Source organism: Ascaphus truei, chromosome 2, assembly GCF_040206685.1.
Source record: "Ascaphus truei isolate aAscTru1 chromosome 2, aAscTru1.hap1, whole genome shotgun sequence".
Lineage (NCBI taxonomy): Eukaryota > Metazoa > Chordata > Amphibia > Anura > Ascaphidae > Ascaphus > Ascaphus truei.
In genome coordinates, this window is record NC_134484.1 from 121,912,861 (window position 1) to 121,939,934 (window position 27,074).

Here is a 27,074-nt window from a genome sequence, read left to right on the forward strand (position 1 = left end):
GGGAACAGCAAAACAAAATTCTGGCTAGCCTAAAATGGCTCATGAAAAAGTCAGACACCTTTAGTCTAAATGTGTTACAAATCTGTGGTTGGATGTTTGCGAATTGGAAAGTTCGAATATTTTACAAAATAAAGTATACTGTACATACTGTACTATATTTGGCAATTTATTTAGTTGATAAAAGAACAGTAAGATTACTTGAATGTGCAATGATTCCGTATTATTAACATCAATTAGGGACAGGTAAATTAAAATGTATGCTCACAATTAATCCTGTTTAAAATCTAAAGACGATAGCAATACAATACAAAGTGCAATGATTGGACAATAAATAAATTATACCATGTGTGTAATAAATGTTCACTAAAAACATTGTGCGTTAAAGTTCACGTCTATTGCATTCTTAATGTGAAAAAAATAAAATAGGTAATATAATAGCTTTTGTTGGATCAAAATAGTTTACAGAGTACAAGCTTTTGAACACGCCAGGGTTCTACATCATGTGGCCCGGAATAATAATGATCTGAAAGGTCTACAGTATGTATCAAAGCAAAGATTGATGCATTGTGCCATTTAATGCTTCTAGCTGCAGGGCCACCACTCGCCTTCCTGCTGGGCACTATAAATGAGCCCTCACAACCCCAAAACCATCACACTACACCCTAATTATGCTGCCACCACCAGGAATAAACTTAAGTCCTCTATCACCCATTTTAATTGAAAAATATACAAATTAAAGGAAACTCAATTTACTAGCAAACAATGAGGGCAATCCTTTGAAAGGTAAGAGGTTCAATTAGAGCTGAAAGACAATACTTATTTATTTAATATAATAAAGGTTTTTCATTTCTTGTTACAGAAAAAAACATTACAAGATTACATAGGGTAAGAGAGTTTATAAAATATAAAGGAGTTAAACAGAAAACCTATACATTTCCAGTGCAAGTCCTGTAGTAGGATACCCAGTGGGTAATGAGAAGAGAATATGAGATACACACACACATACCTGTACACACATTGTACCACCAATTGAAATCTGCTTTGAGTGCCTCAAACACCAATTCTTATACGTACCTCACAATTCTTTGATCTGTGATAGACTTCAGATGCATTGAGAGGCCCGTTGGGGTGTGTGCTGTCAGCCATTTGCCACTTTCCCTTAACCGGTAAAACGTTTCTGGGTGAGGGAAATTCTTTCATTTTCAATTTAATAAAAGAGTATAAAAGACTCCATAAGTCTCTCCCAGCAATCACCAGATTAATTCTAATGCTAACATTTTTGGAAGAGCCTCACCATCGTATAGCTATTTTATGTAACAAATCCCTTTGTAACCTTGATGGTGAAATTAACACAGTTTGCAAGAATCTATGATCTGCAAATCTTTCTTTGCTCAAGGAAAAGGATTGCCTCCCGAGAAACACCGATGCAGGCAAAAAAAAGCTGTGTGTACTGTGCACGCGCATAGTAAGTGAAACTTCTTTGACTTTTGTCACAGAAATTGTATTTGTGTTGGTGATGTTTTAATTAAAAATCAAAATACAAGTTCATTGACAAAACGCAAATAAATTTGACAGAATGCGCGTGCTCGGCACACATCCCTTGTATTAGCTATTTGCACTGATTGTTCGCGTGTGACCGAGTGTGCGCGCGTGTGACCGAGAGTGCGTGCGTGTGAACGAGAGTGCGCGCGTGTGACCGAGTGTGCGCGCGTGTGACCGAGTGTGCGTGCGTGTGACCGAGTGTGCGCGCGTGTGACCGAGTGTGCGCGCGTGTGACCGAGTGTGCGCGCGTGTGACCGAGTTTGCGCGTGTAACCGAGCGTGCGACTGTGCGTGTGACTGTGACTGAGTGTGACCTTACATATCCCCTTGCACATCACCCCTCCTGCACATCACCCCTCCTGCACCTTGCATATCCCCCTGCACATCACCCCCCTCCACATCACCCCCCCTCCACATCACCCCTCCTCCACATCACCCCTCCTCCACATCACCCCTCCTGCACATTACCCTCCTTCACCTTATATATCCCCTTGCACATCACACATCCCCCCTGCACATCACACATCCCCCCCTGCACATCACACATCCCCCCCTGCACATCACACCCCCCCTGCACCTTACATCACCCCCCCTGCACCTTACATCACCCCCCCCCTGCACCTTACATCACCCCCCCCTGCACCTTACATCCCCCCCTGCACCACCTCACCTCACATCACCTCCCCTCACCCCTGCACATCAGATCACGGCGGCAGAGCAGAACGCCGGCCTCCTCCTGCTCTGCTCCGTGAGGCTAATCAGGCCCCGCTCCCTCAGTCAGCGGGAGGGCGTGGCTTGAGAGAAGGGACCCGGGACACGCTACTCTTCCCCTTCCTCCCCTCCTCCTCTCGGCTCGGGCTGCGGGAGGGAGCTGCTGCGGTCTGCCATAAGGTAAGCAGCAGGCAAAAAAGATGCGCTAGTTGCGACTGTTTGTCATGTGACCGGAGGGCATGCGCAAGGCTTGCACACACGCACCCTCGGTGGCAGAGTTTTCCAGGAGCTTGATGAACTGATGACAATCCTTAGTGTTACCCTACTGAAACAAAGTAAAACACTGAGCGTATTATCAACTTAACCTATAATAAGACACATTCTTTATTGTTTTGATGCTTCAAATTCCTTAATGAGCTAGGTATTAACAGTAACAGTTCTTCCCCCCCTCCCCCCAAGGTTTGAACACTGCATTGAGATAATTTAGGCTCCTTTGGCCACTTACAGATGCAGCCACGAGTATCCAAACACTTGCCTTGGAAAATCTGGGGCAATCTCCTGGTAATGCTGCAACATTTCTGTGACATTTCTGCAGACAGACTATTGGCCCATCGGATTAACACAGCGGGGGTCCCTGGCAGTCCCATTCAAACTGAATGGGACTGTCAGGGACCCCCGCTGTGTTAATACAATGGGCCATTAGTCTGTCGTTAGAAATTTCCAGTTAGTCCAATCTGTGGAAATGTCGTTGTAAATATAAATGGCACCAGGAGTCACATCACACGGCAGGGTTTCCATGATGATTACTCGGAAAGTCAGCCCGACGCGTTTCGCTTGTAGCTTCATCAGGGAAGTGGTTACTACCAAGGAATACTTTTTGAATTCCCCAAACCTGTAAACCCATTGGCAGACCGTTATGGGTAACAAAAAAGTGGCTAGCAACACTCATTCGTTTTTTACCATGTGCCAGATCTTTTTCAACATTCTTAATATTATAGATATGCTGCAACAGACGTCTGCGCAGTTCTCTGCATGTCATACTGACATAACAACCAACATGGGCAAGTGAGCATATATAATCCCAGAGGATTGACAGTTTATGTATTCTTTAATAGTAAACTCATTCCTTTGAGAACTGTCCCAGAAGCATTTTTTGGGTTTCATATACTTAAATTAGCCACAAGGGAAGGACCTTACAAATGTATCCTTTCTTGGAGTGGATCTACAAAAGTGAAGCTGGTCTCGTAAACTATAAAACCTCCTAGCTTTCATATATACACGAGGCCCCAAAGGTCTAAGAAAATCATCATCACTTAATAGTATGGCCCAATACTGCTGTAAAATATTTTTACTAGGAGGTAAAGATGTCCCTTCCACTTGAACATGAAAAGTCTCCCATAATTTGGATAGACTGGCACTTTATGGAATGCATATTTTAAGTCTATTTTCACGCAATATAACTGGGATTGGAGTAAAGTGGTTATGTTTGACAGACCTTCTATTCTGAATCTCTTTTGTTTGATGAATTTGTTTACATAGTTACATAGTAGATGAGGTTGAAAAAACATATATGTCCATCAGGTTCAACCTATGTTGAATTTAGGCGACAGATACCTATCCTATATTTGTATTTACAGTACATTGATCCAGAGAAAGGCAAACAAATAACCCCAGTGAAATATCATCTAATGATATCTCATAAGAGGAATATAAATTTCTTCCTGACTTCAGATATTGGCAATCAGATTACTCTCCGGATCAACATCCATCAAATGTTTCCTTATTTGGTTTATCCCTGTATACCTTTCCTTTCTAAAAAGATGTCCAAACTTTTTTGAAATTTTTTTTTGAGCAACCTTTTTCCCTTCAGTAAAAGGAAATGCAGTCCCCGACGCAACATATTAATAAGGATGCTAGAAGTTCCAATGTTACTGTCCATGTACAGTAGATGCCAAATGGAAAAAGTCCCAATAGTTCAATCAAATGGCGAAGTCCTGAGATATTGTAAATGTATTCACAGGAAAAGCCAAAAACACAATGTTACACAAACTACAGCAAAAAGACACACTTAGGGCCTCATGCAGTAAGCAGCGATAAGCCCGTTATCGCTAACTTATCACAAAAAAGCCTACCGCGATTCAGTAAGTCCCAATAAGCTGGCGATAAGAGCAAAAATCGCGGGGGGTTTTCCCTGGGAAAAAAAAACCGCCGACCGCTCGGCGATAAGCCACTTTTCACACCTCATCGCCAGCTTTTCCAACTAGTGGTATTCTAGTAGCCCCGATCAGTTTATCACAGCTCTAGAATGGAGAGTTCGTCCCGCCACAAAAAGTTGGCAAGAAGGTGGGGAGAAGCTGCGGATGAGTGGCGAGGCAGCACTTAGAAAAAATCAGGACTTTTCCCTGCATCGGATTAATGCCGGGGTCTCTGGAGCTGATACCCATTAATAGCAGCACCGGAGACCCCGGCATGAATCCAATGCAGGAAAAATGCATTTACAGCCACCTTCATTACCGTAGCGGCTAACCGCTAAGGTAATGAAGGGGTTAACCATGGGTTGTGTTTTGTGGTGTATTAGATGTTAATGTTTATTTGGGGTCTAGGAGGTGGGTAGTGGGGCTGTTGTGTTTATTTTGTTTTATTGTGGGTAGCGGGGGTGGGTGAAGGTGGTATTTGGCCCTTGTTGGGTGTTTAGGCCTTGCGAGTGGGTAGCGGGTGGACTTCACCCTTTCATTACATTAGCGGTTAATACTGCTACGATAATGAAGGGTTAACCCCTCCCGCTACCCACCCGGTAGGCCAAAACACCCATGCTTGGGGCTAATACCCCCTTCACCCACCCCCGCTACCCACAATAAAACAAAATACACACAACAGCCCCACTACCCACCTCCTAGACCCCAAATTAACATTAACATCTAATACAACACAAAACACAACCCACTCCCTGTGCCCCCTCCATAAAACCATGATTTATTTTTTAACACACACAATTAATACCACATGCCGTCGGGTTCCCCGATGGTCCTGACGGGTGCCCGTAACCCGGGGGGTACCCACGGGTGTCTGGGGGCCTCCGGGTGATCCCCGCTCGGCTCCGTGGTCCCTGCGGGCCCCAATTGGGTCCATGGTTGTCCCCGTGGGTGTTTGGGGGCCCTCGAGTGGTTCCCACAGGGGCCTGGGGGCCACCAGGTGGTTCCCACAGGGGACTGGGGGCACTCGATGGTCCCTGTGGGTCCCCGGGCCCTCACAGCTGTGTGACTTTGGAAACCCAATGTTGCAACATCAATGCACTGCCTTTTTGTGGTGTTTTGCAGTTTCACATTTAGTTTTATTGGTTTTGAGTCATCTGTTCTTTGCGGGACATTCTTTACATCATGTTCTTAACCAAAGGGTCATATTTACACAAAAAGCATTTACTGTAATCCCATGTTGCTTTCCATTCCTTAAAAAAATTATATTTTGTATAGTTAAAATGGTGTTATCAATCACATCTGTAATTTCCCTAAAAAATGTACAGATGTTATCAACAGGCTCTGATCTGGGGAATTATTCTAGACAGGCACTCTCTTTGATCCTTATTTAAGCTTAAAATGTGACCCACCTATTGACTGCAAGTGTATTGTCTAGTGAGCTGGTGAAGGAAAAAAGAAATCACACCATAGTGTCTTGGATGTCAAGATGCCAGTGTGAATCAGCATGACAAAGAGTTCCCTAAAAGAGAGACTTGCTAAACACAAGTCTTCTATCAGAACCAATAACAATAAATGTGCCATTGCAAACTGCTGCACAGAAGTTGCCATTTGTAGATCATTTGCTAGTGCAAGATTTTATTTTCGTCGTTCAGAGTCACATTATCTGCATGCTGAGGGATTTATTTGTTAAGTGGAACAATGTAGATTTTGGTATCGGTTACTTTATTCCTACAGGACTATGGCGGTGGGGGGGGGGGTGAGGGAGTTACTGAACGGGGGTAGGAAATAAACTGTCTCATAACTGCTACACATGAGGTGGTTTGTCTTCTGTTGAATCTGTTAAAGGTAGAAATTTGTTAAAAGTTTGAATGCAGTCGAGCTGCAAATGGTGTGAATTGTTAGTGGCGAAAACCAGTGTTTGAAATCTGACATGATGATTAGATATTGGAACTACAGTAGATGTTGTATGTTGGCCCGGAAGTCATGATAAAACGTTATATGTAATGCCAACATAGACTGGGTGTTATGTATTTCTAAGTACTGTAAAAAACCTTTAACAGTGAAGTCCCACATAGCTGCACAGATACATTTAATGTGTGAAATGTGGGTAACTGGTACAGTACAAATCACATAACGGTGTCAATATGTAAATTAATTAACTTTCATAAAAAAGTAACACATAAACTAATAAATGAACAAGTTAAAAGCTATTCTGATAATGTTTTTACTTTTTTTAGTGTGCTGAAAATGTTTGAACAACTATAACTTGAAATAATCATGGTAAAATAAAGCAAAACAGTAAAATATACAGTAGTATGGTTTTCATGCCAAATGGGGAACATCACTAGCACAGTAAATGACACCCACCACAAATTCATACAAACATTGCAACTATGGTTTGACCTCTGCAGGGACATGAGGAGACCCCCGCCACTCACATATTGAGTAAGAAGCAATCCTAGGAGATTCGGAATTGCACCCTCAGATACGGGGAGAGGGAGAACCACTCCAAACAGTGACACTATAGTGATTAAATATAGACAGACACTGTTTAACTGAAGGACTCTATGCAGCTGTTTAACTGAAGGACTCTATGCAGCTGACTGTGCTAGAACATTCTAAGTATGGTGGATAACACCAAATACCTCCCACACAGAACTAAACCACATGCTGACGACAACCACTCAGAAAATATGTGTACCCCAGTCTATATGAGATATTATAATGGTTATATACCCACAACTCTGACTTCTTTATTCTGTACCCCCACAAACTTTTGCAAAATGAGTTAAAAAATGTGTTTAAAAAAAACCCCATAAATATATACAGTAGTAATCCAAATCTCCCTTAAGAGAAAAAAAATACTAAGTAAAAAAGGATTATTTAAAAAATATGCATATTTGTATTGCTCTAAACACATCTTCATTAAATGTGTATTACATCACTGCTGCCTATAAAACATAGCCACAACTCACTGCCAGTACCGAATGGGAAGCTTGCACTACCTGCAAATTCTGTACCAATTCTTGTAAATAAACGGAACATTCTTGATTCTCAAATCGTGTATGTTTCCATCTTGTGCTATCCTCTACGAGTGGAAATGTGACCAATTTCTTACCCATTTTTGTTGTCTTGCTACAAAATACTTATGGATGTAGCAGAACTGCCAACCTTAATTGTAGAAGTAGCTGAGATCCTGCAGAGTAGCCATTTGGTGCCAATCAGACGGCTTATCTGCTGTGCTACTGCGGCAGCAAACGTTAAATACTGTAAGATGTGATTTAATATTATAGTCTCCTCCTTGTGCCCTGGTATCTTATAATATATGAACTGCATGTGTGTGTCTACAGGATGAAAGCTCTATAGAAAGTGATGAATTTGATATGAGTGACTCCACAAGAATGTCAGCTGTGAACTCCGACCTTAGTTCCAACCTCGAAGAAAGAATGCAGAGCCCTCAGAATCTTCCCGGCCAACAAGACGGCAAGTATTCCTATCTTTAAGGAAATTACATTGTGGTACTGTATATGAACATACCGTATTCAGGCATTGCTGATCATTTAAAAACATTTGCCTATGGCTTCGAAATTCACACCAATTCTTTATCTTGTATACACTTAATAACACCGTTTTAAAACATTCCATATGTTTGCTATATTTAATTTCACTTATCTGTGTTTCATTTTTGTTTTCCTTTTCTGTCGTGTAGCAGTCAGATTTCCCCTTTTCCCTTATACTGTCGTGATAACCAAAACAATCTGTCAATATTTTGCTTAAAATACCTGGATTAGTCTGTGAATACAATGTCCTAATTAACAAAAGCTTAGCATATTACTCACACTTGCATTGAATGTGGTTTCCAAACATTGCATCATAACAGTGAAAACCTTTCATGTAATGATTCGTGTTGGATTTATTTGGCGGACATCCATGACTTGCCCCCATTTTAATGTTATCTGTGTCAGGTTAATTATCATGTCTTCATGGAAGTAGGTTTGTGATTAAAGTACAGGTCTCTAGGTGTGAGTCACCAGCTTGAAGCAAGCTCCCTGTGACCTTCTGCAAATCTCTCTATATTACTGTTCTAATATAAGAGCGGCTCAGTGAGTAAAGACTCTGACTCTATGAACAATGATAGTGAGTTTGAATCATTAGAGCCTGGTTCAACTCCAGGTGTCAGCTCCTTGTGACCTTGAGGAAGTCACTTCATTTCCCCTGTGTCTTAGGCACGAAAAACACACCGATTACAAGCTCTGCAGGGCAAGGACTGTGTCTGTAACAATCCTATGTACTGTACAATGCTGCTTACCACATGCTATACTGTAATTGTGAAGTGCTTTGAGTCCCATTGGAAGAAAAGCGCTATATGAAATAAAGTTATTATAACACTGACAGTGTACGCAGCACTGTGTGTTGCAGCTCCATGTGGTCCCTGCCTCATAGAGCTTCAAATCTAACATTTTAGAGCCTGATACACAAGGAGATTGAGTCGCTTGCCCATGATCAGAAGAAGAGATCTTACTGAGAGCCCTCATCCCCTAATTCACCGTTCCTGCTTCCTCTGCTTTGTGCATTAATAACTACCGTAGATCGAAATGGTTATTTTGAAACTGATGTGTTTTTAAAAGGACATTTTATATGAAATGATTTCTGGGCAGAATATTGGGTTGGCTGAAGACCGATAGTTTAGCAATTCCTAGCTTCGTTCATATTGAAGCAGACCCATAAGATTATTTTACTGTAACTCCCTTTTTCTCATAAAATCTCTAAGGTTTTATTTTTATTTGAAAGTCAGCCTTTCTATTACATTCCCCCTGGACTCCGTTTACAAGGTCCATAGGTCGCAGTCAGTAAGAGGTATCTCAATAGGCTATTTACAGATGTAGCGAGACTTACTGTCTACGTAGGTGCGGCTGAAAAAGCAAACATCTGCACCGCCGGAGACGGTGTCAGCAACAGTCGCGCAGCGCGTGGTCCATGCTTTTGGATCTGACCCCCCACACCCTTAACCCTCCTCCCGCCATTGTCACATGATTACCGCTTGCCCCAGTGCTGAAAACAGTTAAGTGTTACTACATCTGTATACGGTATTTTTGGTTATAAACAAAAAAAAAAACTTGTCAGCACACGCTTGAACACAATCCTTCTCAATTATAAAATGCAATATTTGTATGTTTAGTACAATCCACTTAGTGGCATTATCGAGCTGAGGTAGAAAAATAATTTTGTTTGGACACCTTGCGCAATTATGTCTAATGTAAGAGAATTTGTTACGTTTGATGCAAATTGTTAGCCAGAAAAGTTTAGATAGACAAGGTGTGTAAGACGATGCACTGGCTTTAGGGGGGGAAAAAGGTGGTAGCTGGACTGCTCAAAACAGGTACAAAAATCCTTTATTGACGGCACATGATAAACAGCAAGGAGATGAGCCCCCGCTAACGCATATCACGTGACGTGTGCGCTTTATCAAACTCTTGCTGTTTGTTATGTGCCGTCAATAAAGGATTTTTGTACCTGTTTTGAGCAGTCCAGCTACCACCTTTTTTTTCACCTAAAGCCTGTGCATCGTCTTACACACCTTGTCTATCTGGATACTTCTCAAATACTGGAGCACGCCGACGGTTTCATCAAGACCTCCTACTGAGTGAGTACATATTTATTCCAAATACTCACATAAGTCATTCTCTAACACTAGCTCACATAGCAAATAACAGGTTAACATAATTGGTCCTTTTGGGATAGGCCAGTTGAACCTGTGGGCTCAGTGTACACTTGAGACAAGAAAACAAAGGATTCAATTATCTGCAAGTGTTTCTGTGATTTACATTTGTACTTTTACAGCCTGGGAATTATCATTTCAAGAATATACTGGTATTTACCTCTGGATAGCATCACGTGGGGAAAAGTTTAGAGCACTTCAAACTTGACTTTAAAAAAAATGCAAATACAGGTGGTCCTCGCTATACGCCGAATCGTTAACCGTCAAACGGTTTGTCTGACGCCAGATGATCCATTCTGCTGAACGCATTATCCGACGTCGGAACGGATTATCCGCCGCTCACCGCCACGGAATAACATTGGATCCGCTATCCGACGGTGGTTTGCGGGACGGATTTCGTAGGATAACAGAGGACCGCCTGTACAATATAAAGAGCTGAGGCACAGCGTCACAGGATTTGATACATCTCATTATAATCTATCTCTTTGTTATAATTCCTCTACCCCAAACTCCTGTTACTCCCACTGTCTAAATTGCAACCTGATTCACAGGGTGCAAAACACATGGATACTGGACATTGACACAAGAAGCGCAAGATGAAAATGATGCAATATGTGTCTATTTTGCTCTAAATTTGCTTTAGATGTATCAACTATCTTATATTGTGGGAAGTCTGAGTTACTGTCTTTTTTTTTTTTTTAAACAAATGTGTGAATTAAATAGTCCAGATTCTGCTCTACTCAATTTCGTATCTCAAAAACCATCACTCAGGTTGTGCTGTCAGCAAAACATTTCATTTTTGTACTTAATGAAATGACTTGACAATATGCTTAAATATAAATACTATATGGCATGGAGCCATAATTATGTAAGCTGCATTGACAGTGTGTGTTAAATAAAAAAACCTCTCTGTGAATTAGTCCACAGAAAACAGTCTGATTCTAAATAAAAAGCACTGTATAGCAAGTCAATAGGAGAACATTGATCGCTGTCATGGTAACAGTAATGTCTTCAAGTTGAGGCATACTTTGCACAAATTATAGTCTTTCTTACATTTTCATTTTCTTTAATTTCTTAAACACACAGATACCCAGCAAGACCACATAATGTGTGTGTGTGTGTGTGTGTGTGTGTGTGTCAATTGGAGTGCTAGTGGGCATGGCTAAATGTATACAACAAAAAGAAAAGCCCAAAGCTACATCCAATATGACAAAAATATACAGTGAAATACCTATATATCTCTTGAAAAAGGATCATTTAGTTAAACTCTTTGGCCAACGTGTTATAAGGCTGCTAGCCACATCAAGGCATTTTGTTGTTAACTAACACTGACTGATTAAAATTCTTATTTACCTCTATAAATAGAGGAAGAATGGTCGCATTGGATCTGTCACAACCAGCTGCATGCAAGACCTGTTCACTTGGGAAGTGAGGAGGGACGAGCTTAAACCATGGGAGGGAGGAGCCACTAACCTCCAAAATAGCTGAGACCAGCTGAACAAAGTTAATAAACACACAGATACCCAGCAAGCTCTGAGGAACCCCAAAAAATCACCACATAATATATGTATATGTGTCAATTGGAGTGCTAGTGGGCGTGGCTAAATGTATACAACAAAAACAAAAATACACAGTGAAATACCTACAGTATATATCTCTTGAAAAGGGTCATTTAGTTAAACCCTTTGGCCAAAGCGTTATAAGCCTGCTAGCCACATCAAGGCATGGCAAGGCATTTTGTTGTTAACCTTTTCTAACAAATCAGATCTATTTGTGTGTAATGCTTTTTCAAAAGCCTGATCAATATCTGTTATTCAGAATATATATACATATAAATAATTAAACAAATTAAGTTTCACATACTGTTCTGTTCCCTAATAGGTTAGATTGTTGCTTTTAAATTAGCTTGTTACAATTCAATACTTATTTCTCTTATAGCATTTATTGTTGGGGGTTTTTTTGGTTGCCTTTTTTTGCTTTTTTCATTATTGTGGTTAACAGTATAGTCTGAGCCTCCATCCGAGGGGTGTCACTGTGATCAGTGTGTTTGTGTGTGTTTGCCGATTTTGGTCATGCTGATTACACATACACCATAAAACCTGCCATCACCTTCCTTCCGGTTGGTTGTGAGGGCTATATATACCTGTGTGTATGATCGAGCAATATACTCTCTGACGAAGCGCTGAAACATGTGTGAAACGCATTTGAGTAATTTACCTTCATTTGATCCATGTTGTCACTATTTTCATTCAATTGTTTTTAAACTTAGCCATGGTATTGTGGCCCTTTGATGTGTTGCTGCTGTGCTCCGTTTTTTCACCTTCTGGGTCTCCTGCATTATTCTTTAGCAGGATGTCACCAGAGTTCACCAAAAGCCTGATAATCCCTTTAAGGTATGTGCAGTCCACCGACGTGTTTCGCTCGAAATCAGAGCTTCCTCAGATTGCTATTTATTTATCCATATTATTTTCATCAGAAACTCTGTTGCACTATATGCACTATATATTGCACTATATGTGTACTGTGTGTCTTCACTTTTGATATATTCCTGGATGTGAGTGTGCTCCCGATCCCCTGCCTCGATTATCTCTCTCTGGACTTGGATAGAGTCCTTTAAGGAGCAGCACCCTTTCAGAGGACTGTATAATTTTATTGTTTCAATTTTCTAGGATAGAGGTAGCCAAGATTATCACACCCGCTGCCGCGTTTTGGTGTGATATTCTGTGATATTCCGCAGCATCACTGCCATTGAAGCCTATAGAAAATCTGTAATACTCTGCATTACAACGCAATATTCTGCATTTAGAGTGGGTGCAATAACCTTAGCTACAGTACATCTGTATGGCCATATTTACCAAGTGCACGGAAACACCTAAGATGTCTTCCGGCGCTGGATGGTGTTTTATGGAATAACACCAAGTAAATATGGACATTACTGTCGCCTTTATTTGGAACACACAGTGGGAAATATATATGGCATCTTGCTTTCAATGTTTATGTTGCTCTGTTTTTGACATTTAGCTCAATAGTCATTAAAACATTAACACCTTATTAAAAAGTTCTATGCTACGTATATCAGTATTTTACTACCTTGGGATGCTACCTCAATGCTACGTATCAGTATTTTTACCGACCAACCAATTTAAGAACGTTGCAAACAAACTGTGCAAACATACACCTGTCTGACATGGGATTACTGTGCAAACATACACCTCTCTACTGGTGTTATATTTTTTTGTAGATAAAAGACAACTTCAAAAAAGAAAAACAAAGTACACACATTTTTTATACAGTATATAATGTATAAAGAGTTGTGAAGCACAGACACTCACTGGGTTTAACGAGTGAAGATAGTATACTGAAGCAGTATCATTGTTATGGACCAAAATGTTGTTTTTGCTTCAATAAACTCCATGTACTGTATTTTCATTTGTTTTGTCTTTCCTGTTATTGTTGAAGCCAACCGTAACGTTTGGATAATCCGTTTGTAACTTAAAATGTCACTGTTTTAAGTCATCAAACCATTAATCTTGCTTTGCTGCACTTTGATGAGATCATATTGCTGGGAAATCAGGTGTGCATTTGTAGAATAAAACACGTTGGAGGAGATATTAAACTAAGATGGAGGGGGGAGGGACAAGCAACAGATAATGAACTACTGTAGACAGAATAGATGGAGATGGGGAAATAGCTAGGGGTCATGGAGGTAGAAAGATGCCAAGTGGGAGTTTTTGCAGCAGCAAGACACCCATATTAAATACAGATATTACTAGAAAACTTCTAAAGACTAAATCCAATTGGAGTAGAAAGGCAGGAGCAGATAAGATAATAGTACAGACTGAAAAAACCATAAATGCTTGCTAATGCAAGACGTTTGACAGATAAAATGGGGGAGCTTGAATTAATAGCTGCAAGGGAGCAGTATGATATCATAGGCATTACTGAAACAAGGTGGGATGAAACTCATGAATGAGCAGTTAATTTAGAGGGTTATTCCCTTTTTCGGAAGGATCGAGCAAATAGAAGAGGAGGTGGAGTATGCTTACATGTTTAACTGGATCTAAAACCTATTATAAGGGAAGATGTTTATGAAGGGAATGATGAAAATGTAGAGACCTTGTGAATAGAAATGAGGAACAACTCGGGAAAAACGTGGCGCTGGGGGAGGTGACAGCCATGACGTCGCTGTGGGGGGTGGTCCATTCCTTTCAGTGGGCCCCCCCCATGCAGTGTTAATCCTCACAGGCCGCAAGCAGTCACGGGACCGTACCACAGTTGCCAGCTTCTACTGAAGGCTAACCCAAAGATAACATTTTTACATTTAGCTCTTACCTTCAGGGGCGGCATCTCCCGGTGTCCTCCGGCATCCTCTGGCATCCTTCTGACATCCTCCCAGCATCTCGCCACTGTAACTGCTGTCAATGTGGCTGCGCTGCGTTGCCATGACAACAGGACTCTATGTAACATCATGCATCAAGTTGCCATGACAATGGGGCGCCTTGTGGCGCTGATGCATCGTGACTTCATGTTGTCATGGCAATGCGGCACCGCGTGACATCACGTAGCATTCCCATTGTCATGGCAATGGGCATCACGTGCAGCTGTGATGTCACATAGCGTTCCCATTGTGATGGCAACCGGAGCCATATTGACAGCAGTTGCATGGCCCTTCTGTGCACCGACCATGCTGCTCCAGCAAGCCCATCCAAGGGTCCCAGATAAGCCCACGTTATACCACCCTTTCAAGCCCCTTACCCACCCCAAAGGTGTGTTCGTATTTTAGGGAGTACCTCAGTGATTGATACTGGGACCCCTGATTTTTAACTTGTTTATCAATGACCTTGAGGTTGGCATAGAGAGCAAAGTCTCCACCTTTTCTGATGACACTAAATTGTGTAAGGTAGTAGAATCAGAGCAGGATGTAATTTCTCTTCAGAAGAACTTGGATAGACTGGAAACTTGGGCAGGTTAATGGCAGATGCGGTTTAATACAGATAAATGTAAGGTTATGCATTTCGGAAACAAGAATAAACAGGCCTTGAATATGGAGTAAATTTTTGGGCACCACACCATAAAAAAAGACATTATGGATCTCGAAAAAGTGCAGAGACGAGCCAACAAATGAAAAAGTGGATGGAAAATCTAACTTATGAGGAGAGGCTAGCTAAATTAGATTTGTTTGCATTAAAATGAGGTGTCTAAGAGGGGATATGATAACTATATACAAATATATTCGGGGAAAATACAAGGAGCTTTTAATATATTCATCCCAAGGGCAGTACAAACGAGAGTGGGTCATCCCTTACGGTTGGAGGAAAGGAGATTTCACCAGCAACAGAGGAAAGGGTTATTTACAGTAAAGGCAGTAAACATGTTGAATTCATTGCACATGGAGACTGTCTCGTCCTGTCTTTATTTTACTTTGCCAGAATTGGAAAAAGACAAACCTCATTATTACAGTATTTATTATCATTATTTTTGCATATAGCATAAATACTTACGTAGTTGAAGCTCCAGAAAACATGCCTTTCATGATTTTTTTTCATCCTATTCCCATTTTACCCTTAAGCTAAATTCCAAACCAATCTAGTTTTGGCAAAAGCAAAACCAAACCAAAACATGAAGGAAAAAAAATTAGAGCCCAAATACAGAATCAAATGCACACCTCTAACAAGACGATTAGGTTCTGAAGCATTGTGATGTGTTGAACAATATGCAGACTGATGTTAAGAAAAACTAAATTGTTTTAATGGCCTTTCCTTCTTACAAACATACTCGATATAACATTTTAATGTTATTTACGCTTTATTAAGACCTACTGTAGAATTTTTACATATGTTGGAACAGGCTTTGAAAGCCTTAACTAAAGCCTCAATGTGGCTTACAAAAGAGCCACAACTCCCTCTTCACATCACTCCCTGTCCTCTCTTTTGCTGTGTTTAGTATTCAATGACACAAATACAGAACATCCTAACTAGCGATACACAATTGTTAGCACATACAGTAATTGGATGAGAAGGAATATAGTATGGAGACTAGTGCAAATTTCCACAACTAGGCAACATTTTTCCTTTTTTGTTTTTGCTGAAAAATGTGTTGAAAATTGGCACGGTTTGCAATTTTTTGTTGTTGTAAACTATTAAAAGTCAATGCGCAAGGTTACGCAGGCTTTAATACACTCCCATTTTTGCAAAATCCTGGCTAAAATCTGGAGAAAGTCTAATGGAGGCATTTATGAAGCTTATTGTCCAATAGTATTAATATCGCCCATTATTTTTACTCTATACTAGTGTATTCTGCCGATTAAAAAAACAAAACCACAATTGCCATGTTATTGTCAGAAATCTGAGTAGAATTGGGCTGTAAAGGTGCAGTCCTACACAAATAAACACTTATCTAATGGCACTAATAGGTACAAGGTAAATCTTGATGAGTGATCTGTTTTTTGCATTTCACAAGCTTACTGTAAGTATTTTATAATAGTTTATGAGTTTGAAGCATTGATGTTGTAGGTGGGACTCTGATGGAGGTGTTAATTGTTTGTCCTGGTTTTCTGCAGCCATTTGATGATTTACTTAAATGTTTTTAATTCCACCTACTTGCCGAAGACGTGGATGGTAATCATTATCCTGCAGTGAGCCAAATAATGGAAAAGCTAAGCAACCGAAAACAACCTGAGTCTCCATTAACTTTGTTTGGAAATATTACTAACAGTTTATGTTGTTTAGTAACATTTCTAAAATAATTAGAAAAATGTGTTAAATGACCAAACTCCACCTTTTTGTGGTACTGTTTGTATGACTGCATACAGTATGAAGGTTCAACCAAAGGTTAATAAATGCATGTATTCTAGTGACACCCAACTCATTCTCCCTGTACTTCTTCACCGCATCCGCCACCGGCCATTTCGCCAATAAGGTAAGTTAATTGATGGGGTTTTAGCAGTTACGGTAGGGGGTTATGGACAGAATTATTCGGGTAAGGGGTTAGAGCGGTTAGGGAATGGGTTATTAGGATAAGGGGTTAGAGCGGTTAGGGTAGGGGGTTAAGGATAGGGTTATTAGGGTAAAGGGTTTTAGCGGTTAGGGTAGGGGGTTAAGGACAGGGTTATTAGGGTAAGGGGTTAGGTTTTTAGGGTAGAGAATCAGGGTAAGGGGTTAAGGTTTTAAGGGTAGAGGTTTCGGATAAGGGGTTTAGGGTAAGGGGTAGCTTTAGTATTAGGGGCTCAGATTAGTGATTTTTAGGGTAATAAGATTGCGGGTTTATCTTGCCTGTGAAATTGCCGGCAGTGCGATGTCCCTGTGCCGAGGTGAGTGGTGGCTAAACGCCAGTGGCAAAATGGCCATGACCAAATGTCTTAGATCGATTTCTTATTGTCCTATTGTCCTGCAAACTGAACTTTGTGAAATATGTGAAAGTACCTAGAGGGTTAAATTAATGAAGCATAATGCTATCTGTGATTCAGTGCAATTAAAACGGGCAAAAGCCATAAACAAGATTCCCTTAATATTATGAAGGGAAATTGTGGGTGCGCAAGTTCCTTAGTGAAAATTAATAATACATACACTTTTTTCTCTTATTTCTGTCAGTCATAGACACTCGCCACCTCTTCAGTATAAAATACACTATAAATATAAAATAAGTGTATATCATCCTAGATGGCGTTCAGCAGTCTCAAACTTAACATGTTAAGGATAAAGCTTCTCCTACTGTACTTCCTCCCAAGCCTGGCCCTAATTCTCCCTTCTACATTACGCAGCACTATCATACACCCAGTATCACAAGCACGCTGCCTAGGTGCCACATTCTCCTCTCACATTCACAATGTAGCTAAAACCTGTCATTTTTCCTCCGTAACATTGCAAAGATTTGCCCTTTCCTCTGTCGCTCTACTGCTAAAACTCGTAACCTTCTACTGTCAGGCTTTCCTGCCTCTCACCTGTCTCCCATTCAATCTATCTTAAATGCTGCTGCTAGAATCACTTTACTATCTCCTAAATCTGTATCAGCATCTCTCCTGCTGAAATCCCTCTCTTGGCCTCCTGTCATACCCGTATCACACACTCAATTCTCCTCCTCACTTTTAAAGCTTTACACTCTTCTGCTCCTCCTTACATCTCAGCCCTAATTTCTCGCTATACACCTGCCCGACTCTGGTGTTCTGCTCAAGGATGTCTTCTGTCTGGCCCTTTTGTATCTAAAGTCCTCTTCCACCTAAAACCTCTCACTCACTGCCCCACCTCTGGAATGGTCTTCCCCTCAATATCCAACTAGCACCCTCTCTATCAACCTTTAAGTCCCATCTTAAAACTCACCTCATAACGAAGCATATGGGTAACTCTGTGACATACTATACACCTCATACATCGACTTTGGCCCCTTGCAGACACACGTACCAGAACGCGTTTGCACCACTTACAGTAGATTGTAGGCTCTTTTTGGGCAGGGACTCCTTTTTCCTAATATTACTTTTATGTTTCAAGATCTTATTCTCAATATGTGTTATATTATGACCATATTTCCTCGATTCTAAAACGCACCTTTTTCCCCTTTTTCACATGTCTGAAATTGGGACACGTCTTAGAATCGATGTTTAAAAAAAAATCTGCTAGTGGGTGCTGCTGGAAGCCAGAGCCGCCGCAGCGGGGAAGAGTGAACTGATTTCATCCCTGCCAACCTTATTCTTTTTGGTGAATCCAAGATATTATAGACCAGGGGGTCCCCAGCGCAGGAAATAGCGTGCTTCAGCTACATGACATATAGCACTGTTCTTGTCCCATCATACTCCCCTCGCAGTCTCACACCTACGTGAATACAGCCAGCAGGGAGGAGTATATGGGGGCCGGCATTGGATGCACTCCCTCCCCAAATTGCATGCACCCTACCATGATCCCCCCTAGACACATGCTTGGACTGGGCTGCTCCCCAAGGAGATGTGAAGTTCGTGCTAGGCCCAGCTCCCGCCTACCTGCACCTCCCACTGAGGAGTGACACTGTTACCACTGCCAGGGTCACATCTGCAGTGGCGAGGGGTTCCCCCCTCTACCCCACAACAACGAGTGCAAGCAACAGTGGAGCTCGCACAAGTGCGCTTATGAGAACATCCTGGTGCCACCGGGAAGCATGGCGTTGAGGTGGGGGGCAACCAGTAAAGGCCTCAGGCTGACGGCAGACGGTCTGCCATTCAACAGCTGCACCCACCTCGCAGACTCTTATGTGGCCCCGCCTGTGATTGACCCATTCTGCCCGCCCACCTCGCTTCTGATTGGCTGAGCAGGAGATTGCTGTTTTTTCCATTAAAATTGTTATTACCATATTTCCTCGATTATAAGTGCTAAATTAATGGCTTACAATCTATGGCGTCTTACAATCGAGGAAGTACCGTATGTCACGTTTATCACTTTTGTGAAGCACTACTGTATGTATGTAAATGGTGCTATATAAATAAAGATATACATGCTGTACATACAGAGAATAAACTTCAGACTGCCAGATAAATGTATTTAAAACCTATTTGCTCATTTGAGAATTGGCAAAGAGCTCAGAACCTGAAAGGAGTGTCCAGACACCACCAAAAACTATTAAACAAAGCAGAGCTAGGTGAGCTGAGACTTACCCCTATAACGCAACGTATCAGTAAAACCATATAAATTAATACTTTCAGGGAGTAAGCAGTTAGGAATAAAATTGGCTTTACCCTTCTGGAAAACAAATCCACATTTGTTCACTTGTTTTCCATAAATGTAAGGCCAATTATTTTCCTAGCTGCATACTCCATAAAGGGAGGCACGCAGGATTTGTGTACTTGCACCAGAATCAATGCCACTATTCCATGACAAAGGATGCTACAGTATATGTAAGTCAGTGGCTTCCAACCTTTGTTTTTTGTTAAGGAACCCTATAATTATATTGTGAAATTCTGAGGAACGCCAACCCTCTCTAATAGCACGTCCGAGAACAGATGCATTGTAAGGAACCCCAACCCTCTCGAATAGTTCATCTGAAATCAGATGCATGGTTGGGAACCCCAACCCTCTCTAATATTGTGTCTGAGATCAGATGCATTGTAAGGTACTCCAAGAGGTCAAGGTGAAGAATACGCTTGGAAGGAAAAATGGTGGCTATAATGTGTTTTTTGTGTAATATGCATGGCCACACGAAGCAGTGCCCTTTGAGGAAGGAGCGTCCCTGCAAGGCCCCGCAAAAGGAACAGCAGATGTGTTCAGGGTGTAAAGAGCCTGGTCACACCAAACACTGCCCCTTCAGGCCATATGATGACGATGAGGAGGAGGACTCCTATGGGGCCCCACAAAAAGGACAGCCTCCATTTGCAGCAGAAGCTGCAGATAATTCTTACCCCTTGTGGTCAAGAAGACGTGGATTAGAAAAGACCAGAGTGCCTGGTGCAATATTCACAGGAATGACAACTAGCCTTGGGATGACAAAGGCCACAGTTACTGTCATGAACGGAAAACTGAGCGAATCAGAGAAAACAAATACTGACTGGAAACGGTACTACGAGATGTCCCAGAAAGAAATTAAAAACATCAGCACGAGGTCTGTGAATTAAAGGATGCTGAGGAAAAGAGCCTAATTCGTTTAGAGACTATAAAAAGAGCAAATACAAGTCTGAGACAGAAAAATTCAGCCTTGACTGACCAGGTCAGTGAAGGAAATAAGAAGCTTCGCCAAGCAGAAAAAGTGAAAAAGGACCCATGAAAAGTTAAAAGTGCAGGAAGCACTACAGAATGCAGAGATAGGGCAGAGATAGGGGTGCAAGAAGAACGTGTCTCCCTGGAGCAGCGAACACATGCAGAACACAAACTACACAAACTACGGAGCCAGCTGCAAGAGCTGCGTGTGAGTCTGCAAGAGGACAAGCTGAAACAGGCAGATGCTGAGGAGATGCGGCGAGTGCTACAGAAAGAAAGGGTCCAGGCTGCTAACCAAGTACAACTGCTACAGGAACGGCTGAGTACCCAGTCAGCATGTCCCCACAGAGCAGAATGAGGAGCTGAAGGCCGTGCTGAGTGTCACCAGAATATCGCTGGATGCAGAGCTTAGATGCCAGGTGACTCTGTATGAGAGGGAGTGGGAGAAGGTTCAGAAATTAGAGCAAGAGCTGAAGAAGCAGAGAGGCTGCTCCATGCCCAAAAGTCAGTACACCCAGGAGAAAGAGGCATGGAAAACAGAAGCAGCAGCGATCCTAGCAACAAAGACTTAGCGGGATGCTACGGTGGACTCTACTGCTGCCCAGCAGGAGGTTTCTCAGATGAAGTTGGAGAAAAAGGTTACAAACTTAAAACAGACACTTGGTTCACAGAAGCACTCCATAGAAAAGATGGCGTTAGTGTTAAAACAGAATGAGGCTCCACGAAACAGTAATGCACAGGTGTCTCCACTACAGGTCCAACGTTTCGGCAAATAGATTGCCTTTATCAAGGATCCTTGATAAAGGCAATCTATTTGCCGAAACGTTGGACCTTTGGTGGCACAATAAACTGCACCTTTAGAAAGACCATGTGCCTGCTTCCATTCCTTTGCTCGAGTACCTCTGGAATGTCTGGACCTCCCTGGATACAGCGCAACTGCAGATAAGTACCCCCCTCCAGCACCTACCAGTGGTGTGCATGTGCTTCTACATATGTCTCCACTACAGGAAAAGGTATTGGCTTGGCCCAAACATCTGTATCCCACAGAAACTACTGCCCGTGAAGACAAGGGTACAATGAGAGCTGGGGAAACTACTCAACTGCAAAACGAGATTATCACCTGAGCAAGGGATGCGCTCCTTCAAGCGTGACTGCAATAACATTGCAGTACTACTGTCTACTTTCCACAAGGCACGGAATAGGAGGACCAAGTTGCGATGTAGTAGCACAGTAAGAATTCAGTCGTATTGCAGTGCCCATGGGATTCAAAGTGGATTCCTTGCCATGAGGGCAGCCGCTGCAAAGATACAGTCTCGGATGAGAAAGGGACGGAAGTGTATCCATGATCATTAGACGAGATAGACCTCACAGGTTATCCAACGATACTTCCGTAGTAAGTTAAGGAATCAAGAAAGAAAGGCCCAGGCCTACGAGTCTGCCGACTGTAATAGCGAGGCGCCATGGGTGCACTTGGGGTTAATGAGAATCCCGCCGAAGTTGAAGTACTGAAGGTAAATGGTGTGGAACCAAACACAGATCTTGTGGTGAATGACCGGTCTCTAGTCTCAAATTTTGAAGGTATGCTGATGGAGAAAGGTCCAAAAGCCATCACCGCTAAAGCGGAGTTACTGTCTTCACAAGAGAAGGCCAAACAGTCACTGGCAAGTGAACGCAAGGAGCTGACCAACGAGGCTCTTCTACAGGGTAGGAAGACTCTGAGCACAAGAGGAAGAAGACGGAGATGCATCTTCAGGATATGCAGATCAAGGTCACAGAGTGGTATAGAGTCCGGGCTGAGCTGGCAGAGAGAGCCAACTGACTGCAAGATGCTCAGGAGCTTTTCCAAAAAGTACCACACCAAAAGCTGAGCTTCAACACTAAAATCAAACAAGTGAAAGACAAGAAGGTAGCGAAGTACCAGTCTGCAGGCCCAGAAGGCCAAGTACTTGCCCCAAAGGAAAAACTCTTCAACTTGAAGGAAAGGAAAAAGAAGAGAAGGATGTAAGACGTCTGACAAAGAGGCCGGTGCACGGGAATAGTGCACGGGCCGCGTCACAGGACAATGTTACGCTGGGGAGGGGGATATGTGATACCATCACTGACCTCTAGGTGCTGGAATAGGTCAGGTGTTTCCAATGCACATAGAGTTAATCTCCCTAGAGAAGCCTGCAGCAGCTGCTAACTATTTGAGCAGGCTGAACTGCTGATTGAACAAGGAAGTGTTTTAAGGCAAACACAGAGAGCTGCCACAGAGACAGAGACTGCTGTCCCAGAGAAGGGTACAGAGAAGAGTTTTCCCCAGCTGTGGATGCTGGCACAGCCCCCTAGGCCCGCTGGACGGTGGTCGCAGAGCCAGCTGGGACTGCCGGGGTTGTTAATCCCACGAAGAAGAAAGGACGAGAGACCTTGCGAAGCGGGGATGTCCTGTCCTTAACATACAGAGGAGAGATTGTCTGAGCTCTCATGGGGTTAAGCTCCCCTAGGAAGGAAGGCCGCAAGGCCGAGCTGCAGCGGGGACGTGTACTCCAAACCCTGGAGTAACAGATAAGCGAAACACATTATTGCTGTGTTCAGAGACTGTATATGTTCAGCTATAATAGTACCTGTTTGGGGTGGTAATCAGTTTAGCTGTCCATGCAGGTAGTAAGGGTTGAAGCTGAATGTGTAGTTAGTCTCCTAAGAGGAGTAGGATTTTATTTTATGATTTTGTTTTGACTTAAAGGTACGGTGGGCCTGTTAGTGTATTATTTATCCTTGTAAACAAACCCCACTTAGAGAAATACTGTTTCCTGTCTTAATCTGGGACAAACCATCCTACACTGTGACAGAGACATCACAATATATACAAGATATTTTTGAGGGTGACAGTATTGCCAGCACCTAAAATACAAGTTCTATATAGTTACTGTGAAGAGATCATTCATTTAATGATTTTTAAACTGAATTAATGATTGCATGTCTGCCTTTTATAATACTTAACTTGTGCATTGTATTATCCAGCAGGACTTCATAAATATGTATGACTCCTAAATTCAGATATTAAAACAGAAAATGAGCCAGGTAATGATAGCATTTAGATGTGGATAATATTTAAATGTGGATTAGGTCTAGCCAAATGAATCATATACACGAGTTTGTAATAAAATTTTTTATTTGTTTCTCTTACTGTATATAGCGCTGACAGTGTGTATGCAGCTTTGTGCATAGACTTTTTGCAGGCACAATGTCCCGGATACATCAAGCATTGATAAGAAATGTGGAGATGTTATCTCCACAAATGAGCGATTTGTTTTTTAAGCTAGCATGCAGTACCCTGGTTCTGCACACATATTGATAAATTGCGATCTGATGAGTTAAACGCGATCGCTACTAGCAAAAATGTGTACATTTTTTAGTAAAAATATGCATTTGTTCCTTTTTCGATACGGATGACAATAGTCTTAACTGATTTGTTTTAGTAAATTATTTATATCCTACTTCAAGCTGTCGTTAACCCTATATTTCCTCTGTATGTACTGCCAAATGAAGAGCAAATGATATACACAGTCAGGTAAACCAGCATGGAATAAGTGATGAAATATACTGTAAATGTTAAAACATCCTAACATGTGACATCGTATGCGTTTTTTTTAAAAAATAATATATCAGTTCTGTATTACTGTACATAGTATTTTTTTATTATTATTCAATAATACCATTTGTAAACAGTTGTAAAGCATCCTTTGACTTCTATAGAAAGTCCAAATAGACTTTTTAAATTTTCTCTCTGGGTGAGAGAGCGGACCTCAGCTGCAGAGACAGTCAGGTTGCATTATTATTATATTTCATTTTTTAGATTTGTTGCGCATATTATTGCTTTTTGTTTTTTCTTTGATTTCTACATAAGGGTTTTAGACCAACTCCCAAGCAGTACAAGATATTTACAACACTTTCCTGTTTGGGATAACAGATAAAGTTACCTTAGTAATATCAAGATACATAGTAGCTGCTGAGTTAGCCCGCGTCCATAGTAGAACTCTGCTAGCTTCCGCACTCCTCCGTGACCTGGCGTCGTGCTGGAAATACAAACTTGTTTGTATTGTGAAGAGCCACTCTCCCTGTAGCACATGTGCACGCGTTTACTATATGCATATGCATTGGCGTCCTAGTTTGTTTCAGCGCGAGCTACGTAGCTCGCGCCGTATTCTGCACTATAGACGCGACCTTACACCGACTGAAGCAGCCATTATGTTTGTCACACAATCAGTATTTCTACAGTTTAATCAAAGGAGCACCAAACGATTGCCATCTTAGGTAAGAATGTAGAATTATACATTGTCACGTTTTAAATATACAAATAAGAAAATAACATTTTTTTTTAGGGAGGGAGGAATGTAGTCTTGTTGCTTTAATACATGTGTATATATATATATATATTTTTTAAATTATTATTATTAACTAGACTACATGATGAAAGGGGTTAATAAACTATATTATTCATTACCTACTCCTCTTTGCCAACTTCATGTGTATTAGTCAATTGTTCTTCAAACCTTTATTAATCATTAAGATAACCTTACTAGACAAAGATACCCAATGAGCACAAAACTGTTGTGCCCAATCCCCAGCTCCACACTCTCACCCATGTTGTGATAAGTGTGGAAATACAAAGAAGCAGCTCTCTTTTCTCTTATTTTTTTTTAAACAAATTGTTCAAGAACACAAACAAAAAACAACATTGGTGATATGAACACATTTATTTCCACCCTCTCTTTGCTGGAATGGGTTCCTGTTGACTTTGCCGACTGGTGAGTCTTCCACATCCTCGGGTCCGTGCCCCTCTACATGCAGGAGAGAACAGTGGGTAGATGTAGAGGTGCTAGCAAGAGTACTACAGTAGGTGTTAACACAGGTAGTGTTTTTCACTTAGGGAACATGGTGTTTGGCGCCTCAAGATCATGATGGCCTCATTTAAAAGGCCACACACCTGGTCATTACTATGTTGTATTAGGGATGAGATCTTTGTCATATTGGTTCCCCAAGGGTTATGTGAAATATACATTTTTTTTGACTATGGCATTATTTTCCTTACTAGCCTGGAGTTGTTCTTTTTGGATTTTTATTAGCTGCCTCATTATTTTTGGATCCAAAGCAGCTCTTTTTTTGCACTGTTCTATGTGAGCCCGAAAGCTCCTATACACCTCTGCTATAACTTGGTGAAGCAGTGCAAGGTTACGCATCAGTTGCTTCCGATGCATAACTTGCGCTAGGTAGAGCTGCATGGTCTCCTGTGAAATGCTCATCATGGCTGCACATGGAGTTCCATGTGGCTGTTGAAAAGGAACCACTGTTTCTGGAGCTGGGAGGTCTAGTGCTGTCGGCTCTAGTACGAGTGTAAATACAGGCTTCAAATCGTTTTCCTGTGTCACATCCTCTGCAGCCTCAATCAATGTGGTATGAGTTGGGATGCATTAAGCCATCAATCAACACTTACAAAAATATAACAAGTACACTCCAGCTTTGTACTAATGTATATACGATTATTGATACTTTGCTGTAAACAGGTAAACTGATCATTGTTGAAGTATATTCATTATTAGGTAATGACAATGTGTTAGGTATGAGGCGTGACAAGTGCAGTATTACGTGACTGACATTTACAGTCCAAATTAGGAAAATTAAAAGTAACATAATGTGTGAGGCAAGTTTCGTTTAGATACGCAATAGCTCCCAAATGGTGTTAACTTATATTAATTTGTTTGTTTTGTGAATAATGTTTACATGATGAGTATTGTTAAGAGTAATATGCATTTTATTATTCAAAACATTCCTGGTAATGTTTTCAGATATGCCGTTGCATTTACTCTTGGATTTAACTTTTTCACATCCTTTGCATGGAAAGGGTAGTGAGAAGTATATGAAGTCACAAATTGACTAATTCATGTATTTGCACTTACCTCTTGAAGGCACAGTAGTATATGTTGTGTGCTTTCATGCTCAGTTGCATGTGATGATATACCTATAATAGGTTATACATAACATATGTTAATTGAATGTGCATTATTTAATGGTGTGTGAGGGTGTAAATTCCTATAATTGTTTCTTTACAGTTATTGACGATTAGAAAGCTGTTATCCATATTTGTATATATTTTTGTATGTCTTGAGAGCTGGAAAATACATTATTCTTGTGTATATTCGTATACATAAATGTTTTTCCAGCTCAATCTAGTTACATACTGTAAATGTTAACAGATGTAAGATAATTTTTTCATCTG

At 41.4% G+C, this 27,074-nt stretch overlaps 1 protein-coding gene across 3 annotated transcripts in view; it reads left to right on the forward strand.

Annotated features, from left to right (window-relative positions):
- NOL4 (nucleolar protein 4) overlaps window positions 1-27,074 on the forward strand; it is a 399,454-nt gene that overhangs the window by 181,318 nt on the left and 191,062 nt on the right. For all 3 annotated transcript variants that reach the window (XM_075584592.1, XM_075584591.1, XM_075584593.1), the window contains one exon: window positions 7,798-7,930. In XM_075584592.1, the coding sequence (XP_075440707.1) occupies window positions 7,798-7,930 (133 nt within the window). The remainder of the gene's footprint in view (window positions 1-7,797; window positions 7,931-27,074) is intronic.